At 44.6% G+C, this 19,876-nt stretch overlaps 1 protein-coding gene across 1 annotated transcript in view; it reads right to left on the reverse strand.

The window, feature by feature from the left end:
• Window positions 1-18,856, reverse strand: part of GRIN3A (glutamate ionotropic receptor NMDA type subunit 3A) — a 193,596-nt gene extending 174,740 nt beyond the window's left edge. The window contains exon 1 of the mRNA XM_061632874.1: window positions 18,045-18,856. Within this exon, the coding sequence (XP_061488858.1) occupies window positions 18,045-18,791 (747 nt within the window). The 5' untranslated portion in view covers window positions 18,792-18,856. The remainder of the gene's footprint in view (window positions 1-18,044) is intronic.
• Between the last annotated feature and the right edge of the window lie 1,020 nt (window positions 18,857-19,876).

Below are 19,876 nucleotides of genomic sequence, written 5' to 3' on the forward strand. Positions count from 1 at the left end.
CATCACAAATGTAAATATGTTATCCAGATTTGGCTGAGCTTTATTTGTTAATATACATCCTTATTTGGTAAGTAGAGAGAGGAGGGGTAAATGGACTGTTAGGGAGTGAGTGTTTAGCTTGAATGTTTCTGATTGGGTGTTGGATTCTCTGGTTGGGAGGAGGGATTGAGTAAGGATTTCTTTTTAAATATAGGACAGGTTGTGTCAGTTAAGTCAGATTGATTTTATTCTGGGGATTGGATAGTTAGATGAGGAATTGGGGCAGAGGGTGGAAGCTGGTCTAAGGAGGACAAAGGTTTAGCTAGTGATATATTATATAGAGTTTGAGGATCCAAGATGGCGAAGGAGGAGGTTTGTTTTTTCTGAGCTCCTGGCCTGTGACCTTTTAACAGTTTTATTTTACTTACCTTTGTTATGGTATGGTTTTAAAGAACCTAGAACAAATTCATATATTGCCCGTGTTCCGTATGGAATTATCTGTTCCACCCTCGCTGTCAACAATAAGAAGGCTTTACTTGCTTATCTGTTCTACTATGCCCTAAAACGTCGTTGCTGAGCTAAGAGATAGCAAAACAATAAATCTCCAACAGAAGGCTCGACACCGATGTTGATTTGAACTTAAAGCCAGGGAAGAATTAAACAACCCAAAGACTAACAACATAATTGCCCCTCCTAAAATAACCACAAGAGAGAAGCAGCTAGGACAGTAGTAAAACTACTAAATAATGGTTTATACCAGGGAGACCTACAAGAGCTTGGGATTAATTCCTTCGACTGAAGATGTTTTCATTGCCGTTAAGGCTTCACGACAGCAGAAAATCACGGAATTTATGACTCCTAAACAACAAACCCCTCAGAACCTTACTACTACAGCTGAAGATACTGCTTCCATTTTAGACTGGTCACTTGGTCTACCGAGTAAACCTAAAAACTTTAATCGGCTACTATACGAGGAGAGCAGGCGTAGTATAGCAGAAGAAATCGCATTCGCAGAAGGAGAAGGTGAAAGAGAGATTCCAAATCATAGGTCCCAACAACCTTATGGGGGGGGGAACCTTGCTATTCCTTCAACGGCAAGAAGGTCGAAACAGATACTCCTCCTTTAGATTATGCTATGCAAACTGACACGGACAAGGGTAAGGCCAATGACAACAATAAAGATACTGATTTTCACCATACAGTCAAATTGCTCTGCTACCAACATGAGACGATTCAGAGGCTATTTTCTAGCTGGACAGATGTCATTACTCATATTAAAACATTCCTTTCAGAATCCAAGGCAATCCTCCAAATTATAGTAGACCTGGTAGTACGTCAATCAAAACAAACAGTTAACTACCCTAATGAGAATTCTGCTCACCAAGTCCATCAAGCATGGCAAGCCAGGTCTCTACCAATCACCTGTAATGACACCGAATCAGCCCCCTCGCCCATAAGTTCACCTCCAAACTTCAGGGGCGAGTCTCAAGTCACCCAGAAAACTCAGTCCAAACGATCAGCAACAACATTGGAGGGCAAGGTACAAACAAGAACAAATAAAAACAGTGTTAAGGTGGAAAAGAAACCAACAAAAAAACCCCAAAACATAAAAAATCTAGTAAAGAAAAAAAATTCAATTGGGATGAACTTTAACAGACTGTTCAAAATTCTAAAATGAAAAGAAAAGAAACAACATTCGAGTTCCCGCACTGTAAAATGTAACAAAGTCCGACAGGATGGCCTATTGCCTCCAAAAGATTCCCTACTGAAGTTGGCCCAGTCTACCATCTACTTACATCCTGAAAGTCAAAAGACCACACAGGACCTTCGGATGAGAAGATAACCTAACAACAACAACAGACTTACGACTCCCCTTAAAAGGGATTTGAAATGGACGGAATCTCACCACCGGCCAGAGATATTCTCTTACCGGAAGTTACAGCTGCAAAGGTTAAATCTTGTTTTTTCTGGATACCCCAAACCCAAGGGCCTTCAATCACAACCTGATCGCATAGAGCACTTTGTACAATTGGCAAGAGATTATGGCATTACCTTTCTCAAAACAAAAGCGATACAGAAAATTGAATACCTTTATTACAATTACCATTCAGCCCGTGCCATCATAACATTTGCCTCCTTGGAAACAGCAGCCAGAGTATACCAATTAAAACATATTTTTCAAACAAGGGGTATGAAAGTCTGGAGGCACTTCCAGGATATATCCCCTATGTCAACTCTAGGTCTCCCGTGGATTAAGAAGACTCCAATTTTTACTCCTCTGATTAAACCTCTCTTTCTTGGAAACTTGATAGATCTGGAGTCTCCGGAGAACTCCTCCCCAGCATCATCCTGACAGATACCGGAATCTACTTACCCTCAAACTATGAGGAAGATCACAGACCTAGACAAGAAGGCAATAACATTTGAATCATGGACTGGCCCGGTGACATTTACGCCGGAGGAACTGTTACTCATTGACAGCTTTGGATCTTTACCCTTCCAAGAACGAAACGAAATTATGACACAACTTGATACCCTGGGTTCGGTATTAAGGAAAAACCATCGCCAACAATATCTGAATGATTCCAAAAATTTAACTGGCAATACATCTCTTCTTAAGGAGAATAAGGACAACACCTCAAGGGCAGAAATGCTGATACCAAATCTCTCTAAATATCCTGATCTTCCTGAACCAACAAATGGTGATAATTTAACAAATTTTAGAGCTGTAAATAATAATTACAGCCCAAGTGAGTGGCTTGCCTTCCAATATTTAGAGCCTTATGAACTTGGAGCCCAACCAATCAACATCCAAGCTCAGAGCGCGGAAGATCAAAATAATCTTCCCAGAATTACATCTAATGGTTGTGTCTTATCCTCGGACCAAGAGGGCATACACGCAATAGAGGAACTGGACTGACTAGATTCATTTGACATATTAGAAGAGACAGTACAGCTCAACTCTCGCCACCATGAAAAGACTTCAAAGACTCTCCTTGCCCGAGAACCTATGCAACATCCTTGTGTAAAACTGCTTTCATGGAATGTTGCGGGATGGGCATCAAAAAAAGTAGATCCTGAATTTATAGAATATCTATCCCTTTTTGATCTAATTCTTTTACAAGAGACTTTGGCGCGGAAACCAGTCGAACTGGATGGTTATACCTCAGCTAATCTTGAAGCCTCCATTGGGGAACACAAGGGGAGACCTAAAGGGGGTCTCGCCCTGTTAGTGACTACAAAATGTAAAGTTACAATTACAGAACTAGAGCCGTTTGATCAATGGGCCTTGGCTGTTATTATTAATTTTAATTCTTATTGTATTTTAATTATAAATGTTTATTTCCCCCCCTCCTTGGAATCACATTTTAAAATGAACAGCTTGTGGCCCTCTTTCGAAGAATATCTGACTAAACTTCATGATATGTTCCCTAAGGCACATGTGGTAAAGGCGGGAGACTTTAACGCTAGAATTGGACCATTGGATGACATTCTATACGCCCATTATGATATGATTCCTCCATCACAGGAAATTGGGCTTCAATCTTTTCCCTGGCACTCCAAAGATAATAAGTTAAATCGATGAGACCTCCATTTAGTTCAACTAGCTTGATTTTTCTATTTTAAATGGAGCACTACAGGGTGGCATCCCAGGAGAGCACACCTTCTGGTCCGAACGTGGTTCCAGCACAGTTGATTATGTGCTGGTCTTGCGGAATCTCCAGCAGAGCCTGACCTCTTTAAAAGTCGAAACCCGCCAAGAAAGTGATCACTTCCCTATTGTGCTGGAACTTAATGCTAAGGCGTCTTCTATACAGCTAACAGATAAGTTTGAAACTGACCTTACCCCTGAGACTAATTATAGGAGAGTGAGATGGTCAGTTAAATTAGCAGAATGTACTTCACTCTTTCTCAGATCCGGAAAGGTCCTTGAACTTTCTAGGGAAATTATTACCGCAGAATCACCAACTAAGGCAATAATGACTTAGCAAAATTTGGCCCATGAACTATCACAGGTTATATCAAGAAAACCTTGTCCCCTGACTGTCCGTAGTGTAACAATCAACTCAAAATCTTGGTTTGACTTAGAGTGTGTGAAAGCCAAGAAATTGCTGGCAGCATCCTATCGACATTATAAGCAAAGTGAAGCAATTCTAATCCCAAATTATTTACGCTTTCGAAAAAAGCAATATAAGGAATTACTTAAAAGGAAAAAAAAAGAGTCGGTAGCTAAAGCCTGGGAACAGCTGAGACAGGCAATTAAAACCAATGATTCCATTCTATTCTGGCAAATGGTACAAAGCGGTCTCCACCACGAGCCTTCAAGGCTGACGTGCATGGTTCCATCTAAGTTATGGGAATCTTACTTCTGTGCATTATATGTGTTAGGATTGGATTTAAAGCCCAGTTACCTGTAGAACTATAATTCACTTGCTTTACCTGAACCAGCTTGAGCACTATGGGAAACAGAACCAAAGTGGCCTTTATTTGACTTTTGATATAAAATGTCGGTTTATTTCCTGGTGACCTGACCCTTACCTACATTCCAGCGGCTCGAATAATAAAAGCCGGTTTAAGCTGGAAACTTCCCTACTATGCATTTCTTGTATCACATCTATGCCTATAACCTTGCTTATTGTTACAAATGTGCCTTGCATAGAAATGTTAAAAGTTGTTCCGCTGCCCCACAAACCTTGACTTGTAAAACCCTTTTGATATGCAAGCGTAGTGATTTCATGTCTGTCTCTGTTTATGGGGCGCCCGGTTGCAGCTGGGCCTCCCCTCAATAGTTGCCTTTGTCTGTTTGCTGCATAGTGCTTATCTCAAGGACATGCGAAGTATGCAGACATAGAGTCTGAAAGATAGTCTCAGTGTTTCCATCTTTGTCCTTTACCCGGTACCCCTTTACCTCCTTTTATATGCCTTGAGGCTATAATATCTAGCAATTGCTTCCTTTGTATTTTATGACGTGAGCCCGATATTGTAAACTTCGGGGTGAGCCTATATAAACCCTAAGACACCATTAAACGAGGTTCCCATGCTGGCCTGCTTCGGCTTGTATTGGGTCCCCTTTGCAAAGGAATTGTCTTGTCTTTATTTGATCTCTGATAGTGGGTTCATTTGCACTCAGCTCCGCACTTTTCCCGGGTGTAAGTGAGTTGGGGTTGACAGGGCGGCTTGCGTGTTGGGTTTGGACCTAACATATGCTAAGGATTTAGATCCTCCAGCAACTATAGGCATCTCCTTAACGGATACTCCTACTTGGCCACCAGTCTCGGTAGCAGAAGTTAAAAAACTAATAACATCCCTTAAAATAGGAAAAGCACCTGGGTTTGATGGTATTCCCCCAGAATTAATTAAAGAAAATATAGATTGGTGGGCCCCCTTACTGGCTTCACTTTTCACATACATCGATAAGACAGCTCAGATCCCAAAAGATTGGGGACTAGCAGTCATTGTCCCAATTTACAAAAAGGGCCGAAAAGATGTACCTTCCAGCTACCGCCCAATTAGCTTACTGAGTATAGTAAGTAAACTTTATGCAAGGCATCTCTTATAGAAACTTTGGGACTGGGCAGATAGGGAACACATACTTGTTGAGGAACAAGCGGGATTTAGATTGGGACGCTCTACGATTGATCAATGTTTAATCTTGCACTACCTGATTAGGAAATACACCCGTAGACCAAGAGGAGCACTATATGCAGCATTTGTGGATTTCAAATCTGCTTTTGATAGTATCCCACAGAACAAACTATGGCAAAAGCTGCAAGCCTCCTCTCTGGACCGCAGATTACTTTTATCCATTTAGTAGATAACTCTCGTAAAGTGGTTACAGCTATACTTAGATTCTTCTATACGAAGGGAGGTGCCTACATACCATCGGCTATTAAAGTCCTCCAAGGCAAAGTGGTCGCCCAACTGTTATATGGCTCCCAAGTCTGTATCTATAAAGATATATGCCCTCTTGAGGCAATACAATCAAAATTTGTACATTCTATCCTTGGCGCCCCTCGTGGCATTCCCAATGCTATCCTTAGATTAGAAGTCAGGCTTATCTCCCTTGAAGCCCGAATGTGGATAAATGTATTCAATTACTGGATCAAACTAAATGCCAATCCATCGGGAATAACTTCGTTAATTCTTTTAGATCCTCAGACTCACGTGTGGGTGACCCAAGTTGAAGAAAAACTACATTATTATGGGTTTTCCCCTACAATTTTGATAGAGCTGGGCCCTATTAAAGCCAAAGAAGTAATTCAAAATAGGGTAAAAGATGTCGCCTTACAAAACAATAGAGCTCGGATGGCAAACTACAGATTCTTTATAAATCACAACAACAACATTGCCCCAGAAACCTACCTTTATGATTTGGACATCCATAGATTACGAAGAGCTTTTACTTTGGCACGCCTAAATGCTCTACCCTCAACCATTTTGGAGGGTAGACATTTGAAAATACCATACCCTCAACGTTGCTGTCCATGTGTGCTGGGGGGGATTGAAACTTCCGCTCATGTACTTCTCCATTGTCCATTTTACAAAGATATTCGTATGCTATATATCCTCCCCATGATGCAATCCTTACCCTTTAATTCTGATCTGCAACTTGCTTGCTTCCTCTTATCAGACTGTAGGAGGGAAATTACGCTAGCAGTTGCAAAATTTTGTGCAAGAGTATGTGACATAAGGAAGCAGTTGGTAAAGACATCCCCCCTTTTATAAGCCTTATGTTGTATCTGTATATATTTGTCAACACTGTTTCCCTGTTTTTATGTATTTTCCTTGACTGGTCATTGTCTGTAAAATTAACACACTAATTTTAACAATGAGATTTGGTTTTAATCAGAGATTATGTAGCACATGTATATTGTACTGTTATTTGTGGTTATTATTTTTATATTGTATATTGGTTTCTGCTGGTCTTTGACCGTAATAAAGCAAAAGCAAAAGCAAAGCATTACTTTTGAGCATTACTGGGGGGGGGGGGAGAGCAGGGGAAGTCTCCTGCTCTTCTGATTTGTGGATGAAAATTGTATGCCTCAACTGATCTTCTGCACAGTGTCGCTCTTCCCTCATGCTCTGCAGGTGTTTAGGAGGTGATGAGGGAAAAGGTGGAGAGTGAGATGGAGGGTGGAATGGAGAAAACAGTTGTTTAAAAAATGGACAGCGGTGGAGAAGAATAGAGTGGAGGGAGAAAGGAGCTGGAGGGCAAGGAAGTGGATGAAGGAAGAGAAGGACGCAGCAGCAGAATGGAGATAAAGAACTGTGGAGGTGAGAGACGACAACATGTGTGTGTGTGTTAATACAGTGTTTGCACTTGGCGCACGAAACAGCCTCCACCGCCCTTCCTGGCTACTTTTGCAGCGTTTTAACTTTTTTGCATCTCAGGGAAAAATGTTTTCTTGGGTGGGTGTACCTTAGTTGGTGGCAGGGCAGGGTCCATGAGATGGTTGAGCAAGAGAGATGATGCTTGCTGGCTGAGTGTGTGTGGGGAGGTTACACTTGGTTTGACATGCAAAGATCTGAGCAGTAGCCTTTGCCTCCCTCTCCGCCTCCCTTACCAGTGGAGAGATCACCACTGATATCTTATGGATAAAAAGAATGATTCCGCTACCTCTGTATGTGTGTGTTTATTTTTTATGTTGTCTTAGGCTACTTAGATGTGCAGCAGCCAAGGCCAGCACCTTGTAGCCACTCTAGTTTTTTTTAAATTAAAGTAACTTAATTGTAATTGTAGTGATTACTTTTGAGTAATGGTAAAGTAATTGATTCCTTTCAGAACCATTGTTATGGTAATTTATTCCTTTTTGGGGCCATGTAGCAGTAACTCTAATTTATTTCTTTTTAAAAATAATCTTCCAAGCTCTGTAATAAGAAATTGTACTGAAACTAATACACACAATCTCCAGTCTCTTGGTGAATACATTAACAATGTTTCATTCTGAAACTGGTGGCCACTTTATACCATAAGGATATCCTTTGAAGGAAAGATTTGCCTCCCATATAACCTAGCAATAAATATAATCACAGTGGGTTTGGGGTATCCAGGATCACCCAGAGATAAGGATGGAATACTTTGGAGTGCCCAGGCTGTGAGTGAAAACATTGCACATAAAGGTTGGGAGGTGTTGCATAACCTCTGTACATGCTGAAGGGTAGCTTTTACATTGTACAAAGGCAGACATCCCCCTCATATGCTGCAGGAAGGCAGAGATAGGAGGGTGGGGACGTCACAAAGATGTTATCCCACTGCATAACCTGTAACAGGTCTACATTACCAGTCTGCCTAGCCCTGGATCTACATTGTTCTCAGCAATGATATTTCAAAGATGGCTTTTGCTCCTGTCACCTTCAAGCAACCTTACGAAGTTCTTGTCAGGAGCTGCCAGCCTCAAAGAAAGAGGATGTCAGCTCAAATCAGTGTGCTGCCAAGAGAGCTGGTGAGTGGGGCTAAAGTTCAAACTTTGCTGCACCACTTTCAGCTTCCTTTCTCCTGGCTGACTGAGCCTTCCTGAACCTGATACCCACTAGATGTTGTTGGACTACAAGTCCCATCATTCTTGACCCTTGGCTGTGCTGGCTGGGGCTAATGGGAATTGTAGTTCCCCACCCCCCAAAAAAAATTCTGAAAGGCATCAGGTTGGGGAAAGGCTGGACTCTACCAATGCAAGAAGCATTTCAGGGCTTGCCAACACACCCTGGAAAAAGACTTGTGAGATAATGTTGGAAAGGTCACATTTATTCAAATATAACGATAGAAGATCTGCCAAACAATAATCGAATTATGTAATTGAACAGCTGCATTCCGTGGCTCACCAGCCAAGGACTGAGAGAAAGTTCTCCCTCCCTGCTAAGTGAGCCTTGGGTACATGAACCCAACATGCACACCTGGGCCCCGCTGTCCAGTGTTTACCAAGGTGCACATGCCAGGTCTAAAGGGCATTCTGAAAGAGTTCCTCAAGTTGAAGGCTGTGGAAGGTGGCTCAAGAGCGCTGGTTGTTCCCTGAGCTGGCAAGGCTCATTTAACATTGACACAAAATCAAGCCTTCACTGTTTTTGGCCCAGTTCTCTGGAATGCTCTGCCAACAGAGATTTAGCAGGCACCTTCTGTTTTAACCTTTAAACACCTGCTGAAAACTTTCCACCAGGCTTATGCAGGGAGTTAAGAAGATGTCTCATTGCTGTAGTTGACCTTTGTTTTCACTGGATTCTTAGTGATTTTTATTTTATGGTTTTTATTTGTACCACTTGGATATTTTTTGAAAGAAATAGCGGTATACAAATATGTTTATGAATGAATAAATGGAATCAATCAATCAATCAATAAGAGTGCCCTTATTCCAATGATGCCTTAGGGTGCCTGGCAAATTAAGTTCTTAAATTCCCTTGCCTGCCCGCACTAAATGCCAAACAGACCAGATTAGTACATTCATCAAGAACAAATCAAAGAACCCTACAGTGTGGAGTAGGTGAAAAAGAGGAGTCCCAAGAGCCAATCAGGGTCTCCCCCTCAAATTCCTATTCAGCACCCAGAAAATGCAACTGCAGAGGGTGGGTGGGGGATGCTGCAAAAGAGAAGAAAAGAGGTTGATGGGGTCAAAACAGGCTTCAAGCAGACTGATTGCCCCTTTCCTTTTGGGCATTCTAGCCCATGAGATTCCCAAGATCCTCTCCCCCTGGGAGAAGCTAATTCGTGTCTTCTCCCAGAAAAGGGGGGGATGTGGCAAATTCACTCCTGCTAAAGGGCAGTAGTGGCATTGTACTTGCATTGCATGGGCAACCCTTTTTGCATATGAGCCATTCTGGTCTATTGATATCTTCAGCTGGGCCCTGCTCAAAACCAGATGATCCAGAGCATGCACGAGCAAGGCCTATAGCAGTCCTGACATTTCTAAATGAGCTTCTGGAAGAGGTGGGGCAATGCATCCCATTGTTAACTTTCTGAAAGAGATGCAAGGCTCCCCAGTGACTGCAGAGATCTGGAAATGTCACCTGCTGAGGTGGAACTCTTGGGAGCTACAATTTATTTGTGCTGGTCAGGTGGCCTTTTAATATGATGCAGTGACCTCCTTCAACATTTTTGTTATTTTATTGACATTTTTTAAAAAGCTAATTTGTAAGCCACAAATTGGCTGGGGAGGGGAAGTATAATGCAATGTTCCAAGCAGGGACTATAAGGGCATGGAAACAAGTTTCTGCACACGCATCCCCAGCTTGGTGAAGAATCCCATGCATATATGGGCATTGAATGGGAAATTTCCCAGTCCAGTCTAACAGTAGGGACTGGGTTCCCCTAGCCTTCTTTTAAATGGTGTATCATTTAAACCTTAAATGTTCTCAAATTATTAAGTGGGAGCAGGACTAGGGAATGGATTCAGCAAGAAGGCTGCACACCCATACAATCTCAGCAGCTCCAGATTTGCTCGGCTGGGCCAGAACTCAAATGTTTTAAAGGGCAAAGTACACACTACATGTAAATGAGTATAACAAAGACCCCAGAGTGTTTTTTTAAAAAAATGAATGAAAAGGGGACTAGTGAGATTGTGGCTGTGAGAAGCTGGTGGAAAAGGTCCCCCATTTCATGCTGCTGCAAAATAGTACCCTCTCCAGCCTGCTTTTCATTCTAATGTATCAAAGTTTCATTATATGTATTTCCAAGTGAGGTGTATTTTGCCCCCTAAATCAACTTTTTTCATATGTACCAAACTGTAACTTGCACAGTGTTATGCCCATGACTAAGGAGCAGAATGAATGAAAGGTCAACTTGGGCAGAATTGTGCCCGCAAACTTTTAATTTCTACTAACATCAAGAATAGTCAGCATAAATCTTAAATCAGGGATGACTAACCTGTGGCCCTTCATGTGTTCCTGGCTCCAGCCAGCGATGATGGGAGCTGTATTCAACAACATCTGGAGAGCAGCAGATTTCCTATTCCTATCCTAGGCTTATTCCCTGATACATGTAGTTGAAAAGCACCTCTGATAGTAAGGCTGGGAAAGATCTCTTCTCAACACCATAAAACAGGAGTGGGGAACCACAAAGTTGGGAGGTCAAATGTGCCTCCACCAAGCCTCAGAACTCCCTCCAGGCTACATCCTTACTAGGCCTACTTCTAGTTGCTGGTTTTGGTGTATAAAGCCCTATGCATGTTGGGGCCAGGATACCTGGAAGATGACCTTACTCCTTATATTCCCAGGTGATCAATGTGCTCTGCAGGTGAGGGCCTCCTGCAGATGTCATCTCATCAGGAGGTCCATTCCACACAGCATTGGAAGAGGATCTTTACTGTTGTGGAACCTGCACTTTGGAATTCCCTTAAATATTAGACAGGCACCATGTTATTGGTGCCTGCTGAAGACCTTCCTCTTTCTCCAAGCCTTTTAGATAGAGAACTTTATTGCAGTCTGTATCCATATTGGAATTGTTTTTAAGGTGTTGTTTTTGTTTTATCACTTGTTGTTTGCTATCCTGGGCTCTTTAGGGAGGAAGGAGGGTGGAATAATAATAATAATAATAAATTTGCACAATGAGTATATTTTCCTAGTTGGAATGTGTCCTTGAACTCTGACAATGCCTCTTGCTTGTCTGGAGGAGTATAGAGGAGGGGTATGTGAGCGTGCATGGAAATAGCCTACTTTCTGTCTGTTGCTCCACCCACTTTTGATCTGGCCCTACCCACCACTTGCATGTGGCCTTTGCAAGTTTTCACAGAAAGGAATGTAGCCCTTAGGCTGAAAAAGGTTTCCTGCCCCTGCCATAAAGAGCAGGAGCAAGTCAGGGTAGGCAGTGCTCAGCAAAAAGGGTCACTGGCTCAGCTGAATAAGGTACCCACTTACATTATGGTTCTGTTCTTGCTTCCTTTCCCTGGCACTGGCCTAGCTCAGCAGTTTGGCTTGTGTCCTCGGATCAGCCCATTTGCCCAGGAAGCTGGCCAGACCTGTAGCCTGGGGTGGGAATGGGGTCGCTGCCCCCTAGAGCTGTGCTTTGCCCCCCCCCAGGATTTTTCAGGGAAAATTATCTTTTTTAATTTGTGAAACCTCCATTTAAAGAGTGATAGCTTGTTTTAAGAGCAGGAGCAATTTAAGAATAGGACCTCTGAAAAATTCAGTGAACAAGGCAGGGCAAGTGCACAACAAAAGCCTCATCTGGAAGAGCCCCCCACAGTCTGCTCAATCAGGACTTTCCCTGACTGAGGGTGGATTTTTCATTATCAATCACCCTAAAATTACTTAAGTGATCCTGAAACAAGCAGCCTGTATAGCAACATGACTCGCGAAAGGTTAAATATTAAAACTGTGTGTTATGGGCTAGAGTTAGACTCCACCACTTGGACCTTCTGCTTTTCAGTTTCAATTGTGTTCTCTACCCAGCCAGCAATAAAGAAGCATATTTGTTTGCCTGCAGTAAGAAGAAAGTTTATTCTGCAGTTATTATAATGCGTAGAACAGGATTAGATGCTTCTTGCTAAAGGTTGAAATAGAGAGATAACTTAAAGTGATCTGAAAAAATGGCTACCCTTTACTCTTTTAAGGCACTCACTATACTCACAATCATAGTAGCTATTTTCCCCTTCTTTTTCTTGATTACTTGACACCAAAGGATGAAAACAGCCCTAAAGGAATAGAAATATTGCTGAGTATACTGCAGTTAGCTAGCTGGCTGGCTGGCCACCTAGACTGTAGCTCAGGCCTAATTTCTGATTTTCCCAATATGTGCAGCTCTGCATGAGGCCTTTTCAGTGTTTCTGGACAGAAAAATCAACCCAACAATCAGTTTAAAAAATTCCAATTGCTCTCCACAGTTAATTTGCACTTGCTTAGTTTGCCCTTTATATAGCAGCCAATTAAACAGTCACCCTTGATTGTCCAACACGAAGGAAAATCTAAAGGCCAGGAACAAGACTAGAAGGAGGGACTCTCAAGGAGAAGTTAACAAACACACCCTATAGTATTTATTTTCTCTTTGCCCTTCCCTAAACTTGTAGTATGGACAAGTTTGTTTTTCAGGTGGAATCTAAAACTGAGATGCAGCATCACAGCCAAACTCAGGAGCTCACTGTCTTTACCAAAGAAGTTCAATTAATGAAGAACCATAGAATAGTAGACTTGGAAGGGGCCTATCAAGTCCACCCTCTCTTCAATGCAGGAATCCAAATTAAAGCATACCAACAGATGACTATCTAGCTGCCTCTTGAAGGCCTCCAGTGTTGGAGAGCCTACCACCCCCCTATGTAACTGGTTCCATTGTTGTACCACCCTGACAGTTAGGAAGGTTTTCCTGATGTTTAGCTGAAATCCGGGTCTGTAACTTGAGTCCATTATTCCATGTCCTGCATCTGGGATGATCGAGAAGAGATCCCGACCCTCCTCTGTGGGACAACCTTTCAAGTACTTGAAGAGTGCTATCATATTTCCCCTCAGTCTTCTCTTTTCAAGGCTAAACACATCGAGTTCTTTTAGTCTCTTCTTCAAGGGCTTTGTTTCCAGTCCCCTGATCATCCTTGTTCCCCTCCTTTGAACCTGTTCCAATTTGTCTGCATCCTTCTTAAAGTGCAATGTCCAGAACTGGACACAGTACTCAAATGAGGCCTAACCAGTGCCCAATAAATGGGAACCAATATTGCATGCAATTTGGAAAGTATGCTTCTGTTAATGCAACCTAAAATAGCATTTGCCTTTTTTTGCAGCCACATCGCACTGTTGGCTCATATACAGCTGGTGATCAACAACAATTCCAGGATGCTTCTTCAATGTAATATTGTTGAGCCAAGTATCCCCCATCTTATAACTATGCATTTGGTTTCTTTTTCCTAGGTATAGAACTTTGCACTTATCCCTGTTAAATTTCATTCTGTTCTTTTTAGCCCAATGCTCCAGTCTTATCAATATCATTTTGAATTTTGTTTCTGTCTTCCAGTGTATTAGCTAACCCTCCCAATTTTATATCATCTGCAAATCTGATATGCATTCCCTGCACCTCCCCATCCAAGTCATTAATAAAAATGTTGAGGGGTACTGGGCCCAAGACTGAGCCCTGTGGTACCCCACTCATTACCTTCCCCCAGTTTGAGAAGGAACCATTGATAAGCACTCTTTGAGTACGATTCATTAGCCAGCTGTGGATTCAACTGATAGTTGTTCCATCCAGCCCACATTTAGGTAGTTTGCAAATCAGAACATGGACAGACCACAGGTGAAAGGGGACTGTAGCTGTAGGCAAAGTCAAGCTTTTGAGTCTGGTATTCCTGAGGATCTCTCAGAAAAGGGTGAGAGAATTCAGCAGATTAAACTTCATTCATGTAAGTTAACACACTCGCTAAGCGGAGGAAGATGAGGGGGAAGGTCACTGCCTCTCCCTGCCCCTGGCCTAGCCCTCACATCCTCTCCACCATGGGGGGGGGAATTGGCTGACACTGTGCCTCCCTCCTCCAAATGCCCCACCTAGAAATGTTAGCTGCCCCATCTAACAAGGAAGGCTGGCTACAGGGCTGAAGCTGGCAGCTATTTTTCAGTACCTTTTTTTGTATCCATTAAGAAGCAACTCGACTGCCTTATCCCAGATAAGCCATACAAGAGATGCTTTAGAGACCAACTCCATCAGCATATGATCCTAATTATATAGTTTGAGCTCCTTGCCGCCTTGCTCTGAGTAGTGCAGTGCAGAAGGTATGCTGAGCATGCCAAGAAAGCTCTTCCTCCGGATGTTCTATGGCAAGAAAGTAGCAAAAAGAGGAAAGAGACAGCAACCTAAACACTAACCTTGTGAAAGAAGCAGTGTGGACAATTTCAATGCAAATTAAGCTGCACTTTTTCAAGGTGTGTCTTTTTCTAGATTATAAATGCACCGTTATAAGTCGAAATATACTTACAGCTTAACAACTTTTAAACAGAGGCCTGATTTTCACAGCTATATTGTTAGCAATCCCACTGACTCCTCTTCTGGGACATTAAATTGCTTTACAGTCATAAAAGAAAACAACTCCCAGGAAGCTGCTCAACGTTGTTGATCATCTTGGAGTAAAGCAACTATGTTTGGAAATCATCCTTTGGAGCTGAAAGGATAATTGTGTGGGTTTTCTTTAATGGGTTACAAAGTGGCAAAGAAGTGTAAAATTCTAAGATGTTGGGAAGGGACTGGTTACATTAGAACTATGCCCCCGTAGGTATTGGTGCAAGTGTAAGAGGAAATTAAAATTGATTTTTAAACTATGTTGATGATCTGATGGTTGAAAAGTCGGAAATAAAACTACCCGAAGCTGGGAGTGGGGGAGAAATTTGATTCCGTTTGTATTTGAAGCTAAATTTATAAAATTTGCACATTTTGAAACAATGCAACTATCCTTCAAAATTTGTGTTTTTTCAAATTTTGCAATGCAGTTCTTCAACCAAACAATGTTTACAAAAATGCATGTATTTCAGGAAAATTTGTATAAATATGAATACATGAGTGAAAATAACATAAATTGCTTGCAAAAGTTTGCACATTAGTCAAAACTGCAGACAAAAATATGCTTATTAGGAGAGATTTGCACTAAAATGTGGATGAATTTTCAGTGCTGCCGAAACCTGGAGAACTGCATTTCAGACTGGAAGAAATGGAGAGAACTGAAATCGACAGATTCTTCCATCCCTATTCCTAACAAATAAACAAACATTTTCCACTGGTCCAGCTGTCAATGGGCAACTCAGATCATTGTTTGTATAATGCAGGGACGGGGAATCTGTGGCCCTCCAAATGTTGTTGGAGTCCAGCCCTCATCAATCCCAGCCAGCATGGACAATATTCAGGGATGACAGAAGCTGAAGTGTAGCAACATCTGGAGAGCCACAGGCTCTCCACCCCTGTTCTAGAGTGCAAGATCCTCCCCAGATCCTGAGACATTATCCAATCTAACCTAGAGGGAACATCCTTTATCCCCATGCCCAGTCTTAGTCAAAGGACACCCCATCCAACATCCAGTCTGACAATCCATTCAGTTCAGTTCAAAAGTATATTTATTAGTGATATACTGATAAGACATGTACACAAGGAGCAACAGGCCTTCCTAACTTATAACCTATCAAGCCAGATGCAGGCCACTAGCTATGTATGGCAACCTAGTAGGGGCTCAGTAAAGTCATCCCGGGCTTAGCTGCCTACCTGGGTCTGCAAATGGGATGGGTCAGTAACTGGCAGCCCATGCCACATGAGTAGTGGGCTGCATTTCTCTTGGTAGATCTCACATTTTACAGGTTTGTTAACAGTACAAATCCCACTTTAGTGCATTTTTTATTTTATAATGTCTTTATTTAAAACCATCTACCACCTAGGTCCATGGCTATAGATTTTTCAGACTGATGATAAAATTAAAATAGGTGTGAACTGTTCAAGAACAGTAAAGACAAACATCAACATATGGGTGGGCAGAGCTTTTCTAAATCAAACATAAGCTGTAGTGAACACCCTCCCCCCCCCTCTCTCACACTATGCCCTAGGCCAGGTAAAGCACTTGCAGCCAAATCTTACACATGTTTACTTTGGAAATGTGTCTGACTGAATTAAATGGAGCTTACTTAAATAGGCATCATACTTTGAATTGCCTTTTTAGATGTAAGAATATGACACGTAGTGAGCTAAATGAAAATGCTTTTTGACAAAGTATAAAAAGGTGCCAGCATCCCCTTCTTTTCCATGGACTCAAGATATATTGGACAAGTCACTGATCTCTGGTCTGGACCCTAAATGTGAAGCAAAGAAATGGGAATTTCTGCAAAATCCATGGTTGGGCAATACCCTTATTGGGACCAACCAAAATGCCACAACACCCATTGGAGCATAGTGGCTAAAGTGCTGGCCCAGGACCTTGGAGACCAGAGTTCAAATCCCCATTGAGGCATGAAGCTCACTGGGTGACCTTTGGCTACCTTCCTCACAGGGTTGTTGTGAAGATAAAATGGGGAAAGTTATAAGCATGTATGCCACTTTGAGCTCCTTGGAGGAAAGGTGAGATATAAATGTAATAATGACAATGATAATAATAATAATATGGCAAGCTTTTGAGTTCTCCAGAACTCTTCATCCAGCATGATGTTACACAAAGTAGGGGGAGGGATGGGGGGGGCAAGGAAAAACAAAACATGAAGTTGTTGAACTTGAATATTAAAAAGTGCATGAAAGTAAACAAAAGTAATAGCTAAGTATCTGAAACATGACAAGTTTGCCTCAGCCACCTTTGTGTGTGTGTGAGCTGGGTTTTTTTTTACATAGGTGGGTGTTTGCTTATCCACAGGATGCATATGGTTGCATGAACAAGATGGAACAAAACTGCTTCTCATCTACCAACACATTAAATGATCTGAAAGATGTGGAATAGGCAGGGAAGCCAACTTGAGTTGTTTAACAGCTTCATGAGCTTCAGAACCACAGAAGGATGTCTATCATGCCCAGATGTTCAGCATAAAATTAAAACAAAACAGATATCTCTGTGCCCCTGCATTTTAGAGGTTTAGATTTGGTGGCTATCCATCTGGATTTTCTGAGAACAAGTGAAGTTTCTCGGCACGACAGTATGAGTGAATTAAAAGTTCACTGAGCATTAAATGGAAAATGCCTTGGCAGCCTCTCATTCTACGGAACCAGTTGGGGAACATCTGCCTCAAGCGGATTTGCCAAGTGGAGCTACTCTCTCAATGGGAAGAAAACCGGGAAGGAAGAGAAGAAACCCAGAATAGCAAACGATCACTCACAAGCCGGAGCTCTTTGCCCGGAGAGGGTTTTCTGATTATGTATTTATTTTTGCCCGCGGAAGCAGTGGGATCGTCTTTGCTCTTCGACGGCCGCACTCCGGTTACGAGGCGCGCTGTCTGCGGTGCTGATTTCTCAACCCAGGAACGCAACCCGAAGCAGAACTCGCTTGAACTCCCGTCCTGCGTTGGAACCGCCCCCCTTTCCTTTTTCCTCCCTGAAGCTCTTCAGTATGTACTGTGGCTCCGGGCGAGTCCCCTCCCCCACTTTCCCCGGCACACTGACAGAGGCGAGACCCCAGGCATCCCTCCCTCCTCCCCCCTCCACCCGCACCTACCGGGCTGTTTCTCGGGAACTCGTTGAGCACGATGCTGATCACCGGGATACGCAGCGCGGTGGCGACCAAGTCCATCTCCAACAGCTCGCTTCGGCTCTGCGGGAAGGCGAGGATGGCCGAGACCCCTTGCACCACGACGGTGTGGCAGATGCTCTGCAGGAAGGACACCGGGTCGTTGCTCCAGGAGGCGCTGGGCGAAGAGAGGGGGAAGAGAGGTAGATCGCCCAGCCCCGCCTCGATGGCCATCACGACCTCCAGGGAAAGGTTGTAAGGCAGAAGCCCCTGGGCGCGCTTGAGGTTCTCCACCGCCAGCAGGAGCGCCTCCCTGGGCAGCAGCGGCGGGTCTCCCCGCTCTCCACTCTCGCCGCCGATCAGGCTCCCGGGGCCCGAGCGCGCCCTGCTCCTCAAGCCGGTCCCCGTCCTCCACCGCCCCTGCCAGGGCGACCCGGGGCCCTTCCACTCCGCCGTCCTCGGCGTCGGCGGGGTGGCGTCGGGTTCGGCCCCCACCTCCTCTCGGGCAGGGAGCCCTCCGAGCGGGACGGCATGGCGCGGCCCCCAGCCCGCAGCGCCGGCTGGGGCAGTCGCAGCCCAGGGCTGCAGGTGCGCCGCCCCGATCCTCACCGCGTGCCCGATCCGCTTAAGGATTTGGCAGGGCTGCGGGTGGCAAGAGGAAAGGGGCGCCCTGGCCAGGACCAGGGCGCAGGGCGGCAGGAGCAAGAGACAGACCCTGCTCAGGAGTCTCCACATCACTGGAGAGCCCGATGCCCGGCGCCTGAGGAGAAGCCCCTTCTCCCCCGCCGGCTTGGCACCTCCGCCGCCGCCTCCAACGCTAGGCGGTCCGCTCCCAGCCCCTCTCCCTCCGCCAGCCATACAAGGGGGAGAGCTCGCCAGCCACGCCGCGCGCCTTGGGGGCTCCCGAAGTCGACATCAGCCGGGGCGGGGAGAGCACCGACGGCAGCCGTCTCCCCTAGGCAAAGGCTTCCGATCCCCGCCTCAAGGAGAAGAAGACCCTCCGCTCGCCACCATCGCACTCCTCGCCCCCTCCAACTGGCCCCGGGCTTAGAAGCGGTGCCTTAAGCTCCATTCAATCCCAGGCGGATCGCCACAGCCCTTGGGGGCGATCCCTTCTGGCCCCATGGCTTGCAGCTGCGAGGAGGGCCCTCCTGGGGAATCCGGATGGCCCCGAAGGACAGCAGGCAGTGAGAGCCCAGCCTCCCGCTCTGCCTCATCTCCCGCCGGCCACTTTCCTCTGCTGCGGCGGCTGATTTCCTCCCCGCCTTCCTACGTTCGCTTTCCCCCCGTCCAAGGCGCTTTGGAGGCGCTCGCGAAGAGGAGCCCAAAGTTGCCAAGCCGGGAGGCTGAAGCACGCAGCAGCCGCTCCTGCCGCTCGCTCCACTCGTCTGAAGTGGCTCCAGTCGGTCGCTTGGCTGCGCTAACAGCCCGCCGAACGGAGGGACGGACTCGCTAAGGAAGGCGAGCAGGTAGCGCCCTGAGCGGGACAAACTCCCCTCTAGGAATGCTGGGAGATGTAGTCCAGCCAACCAGGCGGCTGGGAAGCACCCGCAGTTCCAGCGCTGGCTACAAACGCCTTGGCGCCTCTCTGCAGTAAGGGGAGCCATAGGTCACAAGCCTTTTCTTTCTCCCCTTTCAGCCCCCATCCGCACAGCCTGCTAGTCTCCCATGAGGAGAAGAGAGAAGGCACTCCACAAATTCCGTCTCATCTTATGATATAGGAAGGACGGGGGGAGGGCGGGACACACATTTTCGAAATATTTCACGCAGTGGGACATAAGCAGCTGTCTTAATCGGAGTCAGACCATTGGGCCACCTCA

The sequence above is a fragment of the Rhineura floridana genome, chromosome 1 (genome assembly GCF_030035675.1).
Source record: "Rhineura floridana isolate rRhiFlo1 chromosome 1, rRhiFlo1.hap2, whole genome shotgun sequence".
In the NCBI taxonomy this organism is placed as follows: Eukaryota; Metazoa; Chordata; class Lepidosauria; order Squamata; family Rhineuridae; genus Rhineura; species Rhineura floridana.